Genomic DNA, 16,378 nt, shown 5'->3' with positions numbered 1-16,378 from the left:
TTTTATGCTATTAATTGATTTCCAATAATAAATATATACATACATTTGCATAAAGCAGCAGATTTGCCCACTCCCATGTTGATAAGAGTATTAAATACTTGACAAATCTCCCTTTAAGGTACATTTTGAACAGATAAAAAATGTGCTTAATTTGTGATTAATCATGATTAACTATGGACAATCATGCGATGGTGATTAAATATTTGAATCTATTGACAGCCTTAATCATAACCTAACCAAACTATGAAAAAAAGTTTCAATAAACCTGCATTATCCTTTAAGCAATCTCTAAGAGAAACCGGATCTTTACCCTCAACCGCTGCTGTAAACTCAGAAAGAGTGATGAGCTCCAACTTTTAAATCTTCCTCCCTCAACCTTCATTTTTGTGTGTGGGCACACTGAAGGAACGCCGTGCCCGCTTTTCACTCAGACGCGTCATTTGTCATCAGAAGACACCTAATTTTTCACTGCTGATTTATGTGAGTTCTCAGCGCTGAGGCGTAAAAAGGGCGGTGCGTTTACCTTCAGCACGGTGGATCCCAGCTCCAGACCCACCAACACCGTCCTGTCCACCAACTCAGCTATCCTGGGGTCGGCCACCTTCAGGGAGTCCTGGACCAGGTCCGTGACATCCACCTGCCAGTCGGGCCCCAGCATGGTGATGACCTGGTCGGTGCCCTCTGTGGACGTGGTGTGGAACTGGGTCAGCACCTTGACCAGGGCCCGCTGGTACTGCAGGGTGCAGCCTCGACTCACCCGGCGCTCGTCGTCTTCGTCGTCTGCGTCGCTGTCTCTGGTGCTCCTTAGATGGAAAGGAAAAATAATTGAAATAGCAAGTAAAAAATACATTAAACATTCCTCTATGTGGTGTCAAGGATGAAGCAATGAAGTAGCAGCTATCCTAAACCACCCATGAGAACTGTGGGTGCCAATTTTAAGGCAGCAGAGTTTCCTGCAAAATGAGGCAATGAGTTGAGAAACTTGAGAAGCTAAACTCAATGCTCTGGCCAAAAGTGTCTGGAATTTGCCACCAAAAAAGATTGAGAACCTCACATAAAAACATTAAAAACTTAAAACCATCACTTCTTTAAACGGAGCAGCTGCTGCTAAATTATGCTCAGCCGCTGTGGCACGATGCAACGTCTCAATGTGTGCCTTCTGTTCTTGAGAGACTCTACTCATTCTATAATTTGACATCATAACAGAGAAACTCGGCAGCGCTCCACACAAATCTGTTCTGATGTAACGGCAATGAGGAGAGAAAAAAAAAAATCCTCCGAGCCAGCAGGGAGGGAATGATAGGCACCGAAAAGCAGAGTTTTGGACTGATGCCCTTCTTATTTCACAGGAGCCCTGGGCAGCGGGGTTAAACATGCCAGGTGCATCCCCCACCGAGCGCAATCTGCTCTACAACAAGATGCATGAGTTACCCAACTTCGCTCAGCAGGCTTGACAGTCTGCCAATTCCTCCTTAAAAGGCACTCTTCTGCTTAATCTTAGCTTTGACTTAACTATTTGGACGACTTGAGATTCAGGAGAGGCAGCGCGGCTGTCAGCCACTGACAAAGTATATATCCAACCCGTTGATTCAAGGAACAGGTCCGATTATCAGGCTAAACACTTGAGTCCCGAGGTCTCATAAACGCTTACCATACACTCCCTCAACAGCAATGCATTGTTGCGTGTACCTCTCCACCTGCTGGGTTGGATTATTAATTCATTTTAGCATGCTACCTCTCCACACCTCATCATCTCCCCCCAATACTTCAGCACCCTGCTCTGCTTATAACGTTGCACCGGCAGGTTATATGATGTATAGGGATAAAAGGGCTTCCCATAAGGCTCTCATGGATCATTGGAGATACGTCAAGCAACTTTATCTCCACCTCATGAACCTCTTTCGCTCTGATTAAGCCTGGGGTCATGAATTTATCACTTCTGCGTCGGTTGGTTGAATGTGTTTCTTTGAAATTAATAAAAAATGCAAAGCTTTTTCACCCTCACTGTGTGATTATCTAACAATGTTGCAAAGCCACTGTGAATTAAATACTATGGAGATGATTGCCCTGACAGGTAAAAAGTTATACGGACTTTACATTAGTCGGTGCAATGATGCATAGCATTAGTACCAACTGCATCTATATAGAGAGCAGAAACAACAATGCAAACAACACAACCTGGTTTTACTGAAGCAATTAAGCCACTTGAGGGTTACAATAATCTTTCTTATGGTGTCTGTCTCTAATATTAAGTTGCCTGTCGCCAGTGCGAAGGCATAACAACACTAGAAGTGCACTTGGAGAACGCAGACCTCCGCCAAGGCAGGTTTCATGTACGTTGCTGCCCCCGAAAAAGAATTCCGAAGCCGGATCATGTTCCGGATCGCCACCAAAATCTAATGGATTGTTCATTGTGCCACACCCCACCCCTCCAAAAGATTTCATTCAAATCCATTACGGACTTTTGGAGTTTTCAACAAACCAACATACCAACGCTGGTGAATACATAACCTCCTTCCTAATAAAATTAGCATGTAGCTGCAACAACCTGGTTTTACTGCAGCAATTTATCCATTTGTGGATTACAATAATCTTTCATATGGATTCGGTCTCAAATATGAAGTTGCATACCTGCAGTATGCATGTCCTTTAAGATTTGTTTTGCTAAATTTAGACTATATGCATCATTGCAGTTTTTTATTCACGGGAAGTGAAATTACAGTAAAAAACTAAGAAATCATCTCATCATTTTATCTTGTTAAACATTTCTGTGAAATTGTCATAATTGTCATATAAAGTATAATATGGCAATTACTCCTGCTTGTTTGCATTATTAATATTTTTTAACTTGACTCCTACATTTTACACTCTATGTGTTTCGAACACTAATATTTAAAATGTACTGGTGATTTTCGTCATGGTAATATTTTTACCTGTTGTATGTCCTTTGGATGTGATTTTAATATAGGACATATGTTTCTACGACACCCTCACACATATTTTATCTTCCTTTCGTGTGAATTGTATTTTACTGTCTTTTTATATGTGTGAAAGAAATAAACATTCGGGTCTTAAATCAGGACAGCCAGTCCTCTACTGCATCCATTTTTTTAAATGTCATGTGTCCCCCAATTAAAAAAAAAAATTAAATTGTGAGTGCCTAAATAACCGTAAACCAGCAAACCTAATAAAACACAGTAGCCTGATGTTTTTTTAATCACCTTAAAAAGTAATGTAATACAGAAAGACTGAACTGAACTGGGAAACTGGAAGCTAAAACTGATCTTAGGTATGATGCATTTTTCTCCGTGGCCTGGACTCCGTCTGGACTCGGTACCGTGGCGGTCTGTGTGTTGGAGACTGACAGCGTAACTTCAGGTCATGTAGTTGCTGTTGTTCTTTGGTAAGTGAGTTAACTCCACAGCAGACACTCAGTCACTCGATCAGTTAAAGGGAGGGAAAAACCGGATGAGACACTAAGACTCTCTCAGTCAAGGAGTTTCACAACTCTTGGCTCAGGTCAGAAAAAGTTTACCTTCCTGAGTCTGTACCTGAAAATAAGGTTGATATTTTTTTCTCCCCGAGAAGAATATTGTCTGTTCTTATTAGAGTCTCTGATACAACCGAACAAGCTGAAGCTTCAGTGCACACGGGCTGCCCGCCCGATTACACTTTCTTTCCTTTTTTAGAGCATGTTGCTGGATAATGCAGCCAGTGAGCAATTCTGCTGCACTGTAGCAAAGGCCCACTGCAGGCCAAGAGACCTTGCTGCGCATGAAGGTTCACAATGTGTCACGTTGCAGAATTGAAGGAATGTAGGATGGAAAGACTGGAACAGGAAGGAAAATAAAAGAGCTAAGGAGGCGAGGGAGAGAGTGTGGGAGGTTAGAGGTTGCGTAGAGGAGAGTCGGAGCGCTTGTGAGAGGAGGAAAACAAGCAGGATAGACTGAGCGATGGGAGGATTGAGAGGACTTAATGAAAAGACAATAATTCAGTCCAACAATCACAAAATGAAGCAAAGTCTGATGCAGATAATCATCAGGATTTGGTGTAACTGGATTGTGTTTGAGATGACTAACGAGTTCTTACTTTGAGGTATTATTTACAGTGCTTTGTGAGGCCTGTGCAAACATTGTCTAATTCATTACCACAGCACTCCATAATGACTGCAAACAAACAAGACCAAGGTCAAGACAAATAGATCCTGCTATCTCAGCGTTATTGGAAGTGCTGGCGTTCCTCAGAATTAAGATGACTTCTCGTAAATCCTGTTGCTGTCTGTTCATTCTCTGTCTGCCTGGCGTCTTGGTACGGTAGAGTTTGCCAGTTGGCAGTTGTTGGTATTGGTCTTGTTTTGTTAATGGCAGATGTCCAGGATGTTGTTTTGTAAGTTAAAAAGACGTTTCAAGTCTTGACACTCCGGTTCAAGTCCCAAGTTCTAAACTTTGGGTTTGAGTCTAAACACAATAATAGCTAGTAGTGTGTGGATATCACAATACCAATAAAAATCAAAAGTAAAACAATGAATCCCATGTACTTCAACATCCACTCCTTTATCACCATTTGTATACTGGTTTTTGTTTGGAAGTTAAACAGGTCATAATTCCCTCTCTATTATCTATTTTACAATGCTGTGAGAACATCTCCTTCAAACAACTGGATTTACTCAAGTTTCTCACAAAAAACTACATTTTATAAGATTACATTTGAACCCACCATGATAACGTTTGAATTTAATTTAACATTCGCCTACTACTCATTTTTACTGAGTAGAGCCTGGACGCATCATAATGTAATCAATGGCACCTCATGTGTTGAAACTGCCAGGACGTTAACTAGCTCTCGTTCTGCCGATTTCACCACAGATTTGTTGTTCCCAAAATTTGGGTTCGTTCCCTGGGCATGTCGATAGCGAGTTTACTGCATCCCAAATGCATTTCCTATCGTAACCGGGACGACGGGACGACATTAGTCTTGAGCCCTGACGGTACCCACAGTACCTGCGGTACTGTAGAAAAACATGCAACGTCACGTCTTCAGAATTTTTGCATCAACTTGCTACCAAAATATTGTTTCTCCCAAATTGGGAGTACGATTAACAAAAACGATGCATATGAAATACATGTTTTCACGTGTGAAATGTCATATATAAAATACTTTATATTCCAAATGAGAAATGCTCATTTTGTAGGGATTTATTTTTTTAAAAAGGAGAGCTGACAGGATGTGAGGGGATGGGGGAGGGGAAATCTCCGCCTGGGGAAGTTGTGATTGCATGGTCAGCATCTTCAACCCCGGGGTTGCCATTACTTTCTTACTATCTCTGTTCCTGACAAAACCAAGTGGAATATCCAATGTCCTAGAGGTGCACAGAATCAAGGAAACATCTACATTTCTATGGCAACTTTGCAAACTCACTCTACTGATGAGGAGGACCATGTAGTACAGTCAAAAGCTCCAGAACAAGCAGGGGAGTGGACCTGGGGTTGATGTTTTCACACATGAGGTCTTACATTTAACGTGAAAATATCTGAAAACCCAACCTGATCTAATGGGAAGGCATATAAATAGCATGACATGTTTAAGGACGTTACATGTGTCATGAGAATGAATTTTAGGCTTTTTGCGTGTCATTAATACACCATATCGTTACCGTGAAATGGTCATGGTTATGTTTAAGAAACAAAACTACAATAACGTCTGCAGTTAGGTTTAGGAAAAAAATCATGGTTGGGTTTAAAATAAGTACGTAAACATCGTAACATAAGTACGGAAAACACGTAAGTAATGCCACTTCAAAATAACTCAACAACATTTTGGGAAACGAACACCAACCTTTTGGTTAAAAGTTCGGTGTTTGTTGGACCTATCCACCTCCCGTCCCGCCCACCATAAGCAGTTTCTCTCATTTTTTATTTTACATCACTAGCTCTGAGCGTAGCATATTTACATGGGTGCATTTACATTGCAGTCAGTACTGACTACATGGAGTGAAATGACATGGCAACAGCAAGAACGGCGTTGTTATTGCTCGTGAAATGACTTACAAATTGCCATGTCATTCATACGCTATCTGGTGAGGCCGGGCTGGAAAACCACACAATATGTGAATCTATTACATGTGATAAATGTGGCCAATATATGTGCTTTTTTGTGAAGGACTTGTTCCAAAGTGATTCATGGACACTTTGACAAGTACAATCACCCTGAAATGAGATGATTACAAAACCAAGCAAAAGCTACTGAATCGATCCAAGAGGTGCTAACATAAGCAAAAAATTGATCTATTTCCTGTGAAGTAAAATATCTTTTCAAATAGAAGTGCAAGCTACACTGAGGCTTACACCCAGCCTGCTGTGATACTGCTACAACTATGCATCAGGAAACAGAACAACAAAAAAAATGAAATGTCGCATACATCAAAAGATATGTCCAACAGCACCACCAGAAATCTCACTGAAAACACAAAGAGTCCTGCGGGAAGGCCAGTCAGTATCAGTATCCGCAGCTTCAATAGGCTGCATGGGGCACCATCGAGAATGATGGGAGTTGTCTTTGTCTGCAGTTGCCTGATGCTGCAAAGAACTACAGGGAAAAGTAAAATTACATTCCCCCAGTAAATCCAAATGACAGCATGCAAGAAAACAAATGCTGCACCTGCAGTGAAATGAATTCTCTGGCCGGGCTGTGTGGCAATCATAGCAACCTGAAATAGCTCACAAGGGGTCTTTGATTTTCATGAAGGCACAAGCGGAAGTTACACGCATAGAAATTGGGTTGGAAGATTTATAGAGATTCAGAAACACACTTTAAAACACACCAGTTAGCTTGAAACAACCAGTCCAATTCAAAGGCTGATTGCATTTTAGGTTCTGGCGGGTGACCTCGATACCGCGGCTGCCCCGCCTGAGCACTACTGCACGGACTTTGGTTCCAAATGATGGATAATCTGCTTTTCCAAAATAAACTTCCGTTGTCACAGGAAACAACTTCTTTAGGTTCAGGCAAAAAAATAATTTGGTTAGGTTTAGGAAAAGATTTGGTGGTTTGGTTTAAAATAAGTATTTTTGTAACATTCTTAAGTAGGCTATGTTACGTACGCAATGTCGTAACGTTACGCAATGTCACGTAACCTATAACTATGCGACGTAACGTTAGCGACGTACTAACGTTACATACCTTAAAATACGTCAACATTGACCTTTGGTTTCACATGTGACACGAACACCGCTCTCCTGTTTGAAAGTCCTGGGTTTGTTTGAACCATCCATCGCACGAGAATGGGATGGATGCAAGGTCACAGTGACCTTGAACTTTGACCACCAAAATCCAATCAATTCATCCTCGAGTCCAAGTGGACGTTTGTGCCAAATTTTAAGAAATTCCTCCCAGGTGTTCTTAAGATATCGCATTCATGAGAATACTACGGATGTACGGATATCCCAAAATCATAATGCCTCCTGCGCGGAGGCATAAAAATATACCACCTATAGCCTGTTACAGCCCATTGGGGATATTTGAAAAATGAGGCTCTGCAAGATGTTTTCCAAGCACTCTAGGTCATTTGAAATACCTTAATTCTTCAAACAACTCCTTAAACACCCATTTGTATTCAGGTTGGGTAGAAATGGATTTGGTCTACTGTGATGTACTCCAGCAGCGACGGCAGCAGCCACCCGCGTGAGTGTTAATGCTCCCATTAAACATTTCCTAAATGAAGGGTTGTGGGCCTGTTTGTTACGGCTCCATGCATGACAAGAATGCTGGAATATTCTAATGAGCTCAGGTTCCTTAACCTAAAACCACATTATTCATCGAGGTCCTGCCTCCAAACAACCTTAATCTCCCACCGGTGCCATTTTTTCCACATCTAATGGTGTTATATTTCTAACAGCTCATTTATTTTTTATTGCCCGCTGGATTCCTCCTATCGACAAAAGCTTCTATTGTATAATATTGACATGAAAGCCAAGATGTCTGATTCCTTATTCCGTTGTAGAGATGTATATTCAGAGACCATGTGCTGAATGAGAATATCCTAATGAAGTAAATATAGACATGTACTACATGGCTGTGCGACTGCATTAACACTGTCGCAGCTTCTTGGAAAAACAGCTACAACAGCCTTGACCATCATTTTGAGTTCGGAGTAACACCTCAAATTACCTGCTTAGCCCAAAAACATCATTATCCATCTGAAGGTACAACCAATATGCATTCTGAAAAGCTTTCTGGGTACTTATCCAAAGTCAAATTAAGCCTGTGTCTTGGACTTGTTGTTTAAAATGGGTTCAGATGGGTATGACACAAACATGACAACCTCGTAGATCAATTTGCACTTGAGAGCCTCATTTTGCAGGGTACATTTCTGCTGTATACCTGAGCCTGAGAATCTAATTGGAGCAAAACAAGCAACTTCACATAAAATCCTGGATAACAGAGAGAGAAAAAGCTGGGCTGCTTTTGAGTTTCTAATGTCTAACACTGCAGGGTTTCATGCTCTTTGGATAATGAGTCCTCTGGTAATCATGTGCAAAAATACAAAGAAAAAAAATTATACTGCACCTAATGCATCCTGGCTCTGTTGGCTTTTACCATAGGGTATATTTAGGAAAAATAATGCTCCCTTGAAACATACTATTATTGTAAAATTATGGTTTATTACAGCCTAGGATTTATTTTTTAAAGTTCATATGTCACGGTCACAGGATGGTATTGATCAGGCTGTCCTCGTATACCGTTCGTAGCTAAACCTCTGAAAAAGTAATGCACTGTAATTCGTATATATCCCACAAAAGCAATTTGTATGTAATCCATGTAATCGTTTACCAGGAGGTATAAAGAGCGACGAACGCCTCGGGGTGGATTGGTGGGTCTAAAAACACCAGACTTTCACCCAGGAGACAGCTGTTTGTTCCCCGTATGAAACCAGAAGTCAACGTTGATTTATTTGTCACGTAACTTCCGTACTTAAGAAGCGCCACTTCCGGTGTTATTTTCTCCCAAACCATGATCTTTTCATAAACCTAACTAAGTAGTTTTGTTACCTAAACCTAACCAAGTTGTTTCCTGAGAAGACAGACGTTTAATTTGAAAAGATTGCATGCATATAATGTGCGGAAATTGACACGTGTTGCTGGACATTCGTAAGAGAGCACACAGAAAATGAGAAATACGTTTTCATAAAATATCATACGAACCGTAGTACGAGAATAAGTCGTTACTGTAGTGAGCTCCAGTGAGCTGTGACAGTTTGGGTAATAATTTTACAGTTCACCTTTCTTTTCTGTTTGGCTAATCTGGGGGTTTGTTTATAACCTGTCTGATCTCATGTTTCTTGCCCCGTCCTCGGTGATGTTCCCAAATCTCAGCAGTTAACTTGCTGAGTACAATGCTGTAATTACAGCTTGCCAAAGCTATGAAAATAAGATGCAAGCTGCATGAAACTGTAATTTCCCGATAACATTGCATGCGTGCTAATTGAGGCTCACCTTCGGTCGGGCAGAATGGGAACCCTCCAGCCTTTGATGAAGCTCAGATTGTTGTCAGAAAGCTCCACCTGCAGGGGAAGTTTGGGCACCCAGACGGTCAGCTCCAGCGGCGCGCTCAGATGCTCGTAGCTGAAGATCACCCTCGCGTTCATGGATCCCCGCGTCTCCTTCCCATTGACGAACACGTAGTCACAATTCATGGACACCTAGGACAGATCAGGGTCAGAAGTCAGAGACCATCTATATGGTAATGGTCACGCTGGTGGCAGAGGATCTAAGTGATGTGTGATGATATACAGCACAGTATGGATGCAGCTGTCGGCGCCACAATTCATCACTGAGCATTTCAAGGTTGACAGTTCAGCAGAGCAAATATAAAGCAAGGATCTCTTTGGTGTTTGGATATGATGTGAAAGTTTAGGGCACATAAACCATCTCTCCCAATACTTTCATTTGGTCTAAAAGAAGCGGTTCACCCAAATGAATAAATATACAAAGGAAAGAGATATCCGTCTCTGATATTGGAAAAACTCAACTCAGTAACCACAAACAATATCTTGGGCAGGATAACCCATGAACTGCGTATTTAGTGAATAAATAGTCTCTGATATGTCTCAAAAACCTACGCATATCACACAGAAACTATCTGACTGGATACCACTAGGAATAAGTAAGAAAATGCTGAGTATTGTCTTTGCAATTTAGGTAAAATAACTGTATGTTAACAGGGACATATGAAAAGCAAATTTTTTCAGTCATATTTTTGTTGACAATTTAGATCAGAAAACATGTGATTCAACAAGCCATACAGATTTGGCTCCCCTTCCTATGTCACATGCAGGCTCATTAGAATATACCGCCCACAGCTTGAGAACTACCTTTGCAAAGCTGCACTATATTTTTCTGTTAAGCCAATCAGAGCAGACTGGGCTTTTTAAAGAGACAGAGGCTAAAACGGAGCGTTTCCAACAGAGGGTGAATACAGGTATATTCAGACAGACAGTATGAGAAAAATAATGTGTTTTTTGAACACCCTAAATACAAGTATGAACTCTAAAATGAGCATGATATGTCCCCAAACATATCTGTGATACTGCAAAAATAAATGTAATCCGCAACAAAATACTAAAGCTACAACTAATGATTATTTTAATTGTCAATTAATTTGTCGATTATTTTCTCGATTAGTTGTTTGGTCTATAAAATGTCAGAAAATGGTGAAAAATGTCGATCAGTGTTTCCCAAAAAATGACGTCCTCAAATGTCTTGTTTGTCCACAACTCAAAGATATTCAGTTTACTGTCATAGAGGAGTAAAGAAACCAGAAAATATTCACATTTAAGAAGCTGGAATCAGAAAAATTTGACTTTTTTTCTTGAAGAAATGACTCGAACCGAATATCAAAATAGTTGGCGATTAAAAACTAATTGATTAATTGTTGCAGCTCTACAAAAAACATTTCCCTTGAAACGCAAATCAACAACGCAGTTTCATTGTATGGGAACATAATTTTTTAGGAGACAGGGCTGGTACCACTGACTCCGCAGGTTTTTCACTCCTTTCAAACACTACAGCAGCGTTAAACACAGACGTGGAACGAATCAGTGAAAATCAGCTGCCGCTGTGTTTGGTCCGACTGAAAAACCCCGCAGGCTCTCCAGCCTTGATGGCTCAGTGCTGGGAACCACTGCTGTACACAATGCTTACTGGCTGTGGGCTGTTTACGCCGTCAAATTAGTGCTTCTAAGTAACCCAGTGTTTGTTAAGCATGTACAGTGCAAATTAGGCATGCAAACCACGTCCTAACCTCGCCACCTCTCCTGCCCATTCGCAGCATAATGATCTATGAACAATTATACAGACACATAATATGCCAACAAAAGCTTCAGGCAAACACATAATTAATTTAATATGAAGGCTGACGGCAGTGTGACATTTCAAATGAACTTTAATTCATAGTCACACCTACGCGGCACATTAATAAACATATTCAGCCTTTACGAGAGGTTCGTGTAATGTGATATCATGTGTGACGCCGAATTCAATATATGGACATTTCTAAATTTAAGTCGGAGAGAAAATGCCATTTTTAACTTCCATTCTTTAGCTTTCCCATCTAGTCAAAAATCTCCAGCTCCATTTGAATTATCATAAATACTTGTCCCCCTCTAACACTAAATTATTAACTGCAATGGGACTGGAGGGCTTTGCTTTTGGGCTCGCATCGAAGATTTATCTAGTGGTGGGAGGTAGCTGGCATTGTAATCAGAGGATCTAATCTCCCGCAAATGGAGGTCGGGCTGGCCAGTCTTCTCAGGGCTGGGGATTCATCATAACTGGGAGGAGGTCTGGGTAATATAATTCCCGCTCCATGCAGACAGGCCAGAGTGGGGGGAAGAGGGCGGGTGGGTGGGTGGACTTCTTAAGATGACAGTCTTTCCCTCTGGTTCGGTTAATGCAATTTTATAGGGCTTGACCTTATGGGCCGCCACGGTATCCAGTTTTTGTGTGTTATTGTTCTGTCTGCTCATGTGCAGTCTTATCTGTGTGAAGCGAGTTACAAAAGGCAGAAGAAGAAGAAGAAGTAACTCAACACAATGACCCCAGCCACCTTGATTAATCACAGGCTGTGTGTGGAGTCGAGAACATCTGCCTGACATGTACTCCCTTCTACCCTGAAGCCACGCGCACACACGCGCACGCACTGAAAAAGGTGCCCTAGCTGCAGTGCCGCCGCTGCAGCTCCTGCGGCTATTGCTGCTGATAAACTTGGCCGGCTAATTGCAAGTCAAAAGCTGTTAGCAACTGTGGGTATCAGTGGCCCTGTGGGGGCTCTCTGAGGAGGGCTTTCACACACTGAGCCGCCACATGCCGTCACACTGCTGCTAATGCGCTGTGGCATCTTCCCCGGTGCCAGCAGATTGCCTGGGTGGAGACAGATCATCGGGACAAGTGCAAGTGCTTCCTGCGTTCGGTCGGTCACGTGATGCAGATTGAAGCTAGGTTAATAAAGGTGAAGACACCCAAGGAGCTGCCACCCATTTATTCCATAACATTAACTGAATTAAGGTTCCAGCGGAGGCGGCGGCTTCTGTCCTTCAAGCAGAGCAATGCTCTAATGCCGTTTTATTATGATGTGACCATTCTCTGTTCATCCACAGTCTGCAGCCGCGGCCATTTGTTCACATAATGTGGAAGTTGAGCCATCATTTTATTCCATCTTGAGCAGTCAGACTGCTAAAACAGATTTACTGCCGTTACATCATCGGCTCATTATTTACACACGACCCCAAATTTAGTGTTGAACTTCCACAAAGTTAGGGGACGAGACAGATTAAAAATAAATAGATCCAGCATTTCTGACCTCCTAGTAAAAAAGTACAATTGAACGCCACTTAAAGTTGGAGTTCTTACTTCTAAAATCGGGGCTGAATCAATCTACCCTGACTTCACAAAGAAACGGTTGTCTGACATCACACAACTGAAGTGTAGCTTGCAAATGGTAAACCATCAACTAAAAGGCAGCGTACAGTATATCTGTTTGTATTTAATTAAAATAATCAATGTATTCTCATACAACGGTTTGTATAATATCTTACGAAAAGTTATTCGTCATTTTTCGGGGGTTTTCTACAAATGTCCAGCGTCAATTTCCGCTCCAGGCTTTTCAAAATAAACTTCTGTCTTCACAATTAACAACTTGGTTAGGTTAACGCAACAAAAGTGCTTAGTTAGGTTTACGCAAAAGTCGTGGTTAAGTTACACTGCACCAGAAGTGGCGTTACTTAAGTATGGAAGTTCCATGACAATAACTACTTAGTTAGGTTCAGGGAAAGATCGTGGTTTGGGTTAAAATAACACCGGAAGTGGCGTTACTTAAGTGTGGAAGTTACGTGAAAATAAATCAATGTTGACTTCTGGTTTCGCACGGGACACCAGCGCCAGTCTCCTGGACGAAAGTCTGGTATTGTTTGATCCACTCATCCACACCGACCTCCTCCCTATGTGAGGAGCTGCAGATTCTGCAGATAGCCATTTAATGCATACAAAAATCTTGATTATCGACGCTTTCAAATGTTTGAATCTCCAAACTCAAACCAAGATAGCCTGATGACATCACTACAGTTATTTTGTCTGAATTACACAACTTTTCACAAGCTCAAGTACTTCTCTATTGTTCCCCTTTAACAGCAAACCACCAACGAGTGAAAGAGCCTCTGGTGACCGGGGTGAACAGAAAGTGAAGACTGACTGGTGAAAACATAACCACACTGATCAAAACTGACTTTAGTCTCTTAGAGACATGTTTACTCATTATGAGGGTAACGAATAAAAATAAAAATAAATACTAAGGCTGTAATTTATAATTCACCATTTCATTAATAAACCTGTCTGAATAAAATAAGCCACAAATCAACAAAGAATCAGTGACGTGATAAAGAATGAGTAATTATTACAATGTCCCAATTTCATCTTTTCTGCACAATATATATATATATATATTTTAAATTGATAGAGTATGTTGGACATTTAGCTTTTATTAGACAGCAGGAAAGGTCAAGAAAGGGGATGACGCGCTGCATACTGGACTGCAGCCTCAGTTGCCACGGTTACATGGTATGTACTGCAGATGTACCATCAACCTGGTCACGCAAAGCACAAACAGGTCTGTACAAAAAGAAATGGTAAAAAGAATTGGTAACACTTTATAATAACCGTCATTTATAAATGGTAAATTGATAGTTAATTAAACTTAGTTATTTTACTGTTAATAAACAATAAAATGATAATTATTAATGTTTAATAATTATTAGTAATGCTATCATTTCTGTGTAATATAAAATAATAAGTTTATAAATTATATATTATAGACAATAACAATTGCATTTTGATTACATTAGTTAACTATTTATTAAAAGTTTATTGTTGTACACATCATAACATTTTATATACTATATTAAATATGTGTTAATGATTACCAAATGATTTGTAAACCTTTAGGAAATAGTTTGTAAAACATCTATAAACATTACATAGATAGATGGACCAGAAACAAATTATTAACCATTGACAAAATATTAACTATCTATCTAAATAATGTTTATAGATGCTTTACAAAGTATTTATTAACCATTTAACAAGGTATTATAATCATCAATTGTAACTTTATAATAGCATCCAAATAATATCTATATATGATTATTACAATTATTAACCATTAACAAAGTGTTTCAAATATCTATCTATGTAATTTTATAGATGTTTTACAAACATAATAACATAATAATAATATTTTAACCATTAATAAAACATAAATTTATATATATAGCATATAAAATGTTATGTGTGAAACAATAAACAATTAAAATAACAAACTATACTAATAATTAGTAAACATTATTAATTATCCTTTCATTTTTAACAGTAAAATAACTATTAACTAAGTTTAATTAACTGTGAATTTACCATTTATAAATGTTGATTATTATAAAGTGTTACCAAAGAATTGAAATAGTTTCCATGTTGGAGATGTGGTGAGAAAAGAACAATGTTAAAAAGCTTAAATACGCTGAGTGATTTGACAAGCACGGCTTTTGTTCCAGCGCTGCTTCTACTCTCTGACTTCCTTCAAGTGTATCAAACAGACTACGGAGAGACGAGTGATTTCCTCACCCACGTTTCAATGTCAAAGACGCCGCATAACAAAGAATAAATCAGTGCAGCAGAAGAAAAATGGAGTCATCTTGATGACATTCACATAATCACGCTGCCTGGCATGTGTTTCCAAACAGAAACCGCAATTATCCCCGATTTTTATTCCCAAATTTAAATATCCGCTGAATTAATTGCCACGATATTCTGCCAAATGGGAGTTTCCATTTAGGGATAACATATGTATTTGAGTGAAGGCTGACATATGGCTAACATTACTGAGATTGTGTCTTGGAGCTTTTTCTTCGTGTGATGGATGCGTGCTGGCTTCAAGAGCAGTGCAACCAATGAGTTCATTTAGCTCTGTTAGCTAAATGAGCCAGCCCCCATTAGCCTGTTGTTGGTACGATTAATGATGTTGAGGGTGAAAATGATCTGTTGTTCTGGAAAGCACTAGACACGAGAGCCTTTTGGAAACAGTTTGGATGCAATTACCATCTTTTCATTTATTTCATATTGCAAAGCAGTGATCTGTGTATTTTAAATCGTTGTTCATCCAAATTATATATTTAAAAACATAATTCTACTGGTATCCAGCCATTCAGGTAGATACAATCACCTCCATACAGTGAGACATATATCTCAAACCTCAGCAAATAAAACCAAATCTACACTATATGAGCAAAATGTGTACGGACACCTGAACGTTACACTCCTTTGTAATTGTTGCACATCTTATCCCACAACCATCTGCATTGATATGCTGCTATAAAAGCCTCTGATCTTGTGGGAATGCTTTCCACCAGATTAGGAACCTGGCTGCAGGGATTTGCTCCCTTCCAACCACAAGAGCATTAGCGAGGTCGGACACTGATGCTGGCCGATAAGACCTCGCTCACAGTTGGCGTTCCAGTTTATCTGAAAGGTTTTGAATGGCGTTGAGGTCAGCTCCCCGGGGCTCGGTGCAGGCCAGTAGTTCTTCCACAACAAACTGGGAAAATTGCTTTAAGGACATGGCTTGGTACACATGGGGCATTGTATTGTTGACAACAAAATGCTGCAACAAAGTTGGACGGACACTATTGTTAAAAATATCATCGTATATGATGCTTACTAATGATGGTGTGTCGTTAAGGCAGACGAGCATTATCTGGGACTGGTGGAAGAAGTTTAAGTAAAAGTACAAATACCACAGACTAAAAATACTCCTGAATTCAGAATTAAGTCAAAGTAAA

General features: G+C 40.1%; 1 protein-coding gene across 4 annotated transcripts in view; it reads right to left on the bottom strand.

Moving 5' to 3' along the window:
* Positions 1-16,378, bottom strand: part of tmem132e (transmembrane protein 132E) — a 447,998-nt gene that overhangs the window by 27,183 nt on the left and 404,437 nt on the right. For all 4 annotated transcript variants that reach the window (XM_037747985.1, XM_037747987.1, XM_037747988.1 and 1 more), the window contains 2 exons: positions 9,492-9,697; positions 524-803 (listed from right to left, as the gene is read on the bottom strand). In XM_037747985.1, the coding sequence (XP_037603913.1) occupies positions 524-803; positions 9,492-9,697 (486 nt within the window). The remainder of the gene's footprint in view (positions 1-523; positions 804-9,491; positions 9,698-16,378) is intronic.

This window comes from Sebastes umbrosus, chromosome 17 (genome assembly GCF_015220745.1).
Source record: "Sebastes umbrosus isolate fSebUmb1 chromosome 17, fSebUmb1.pri, whole genome shotgun sequence".
Taxonomy (NCBI): Eukaryota; Metazoa; Chordata; class Actinopteri; order Perciformes; family Sebastidae; genus Sebastes; species Sebastes umbrosus.
This window is presented reverse-complemented; position numbering and strand designations above follow the sequence as displayed.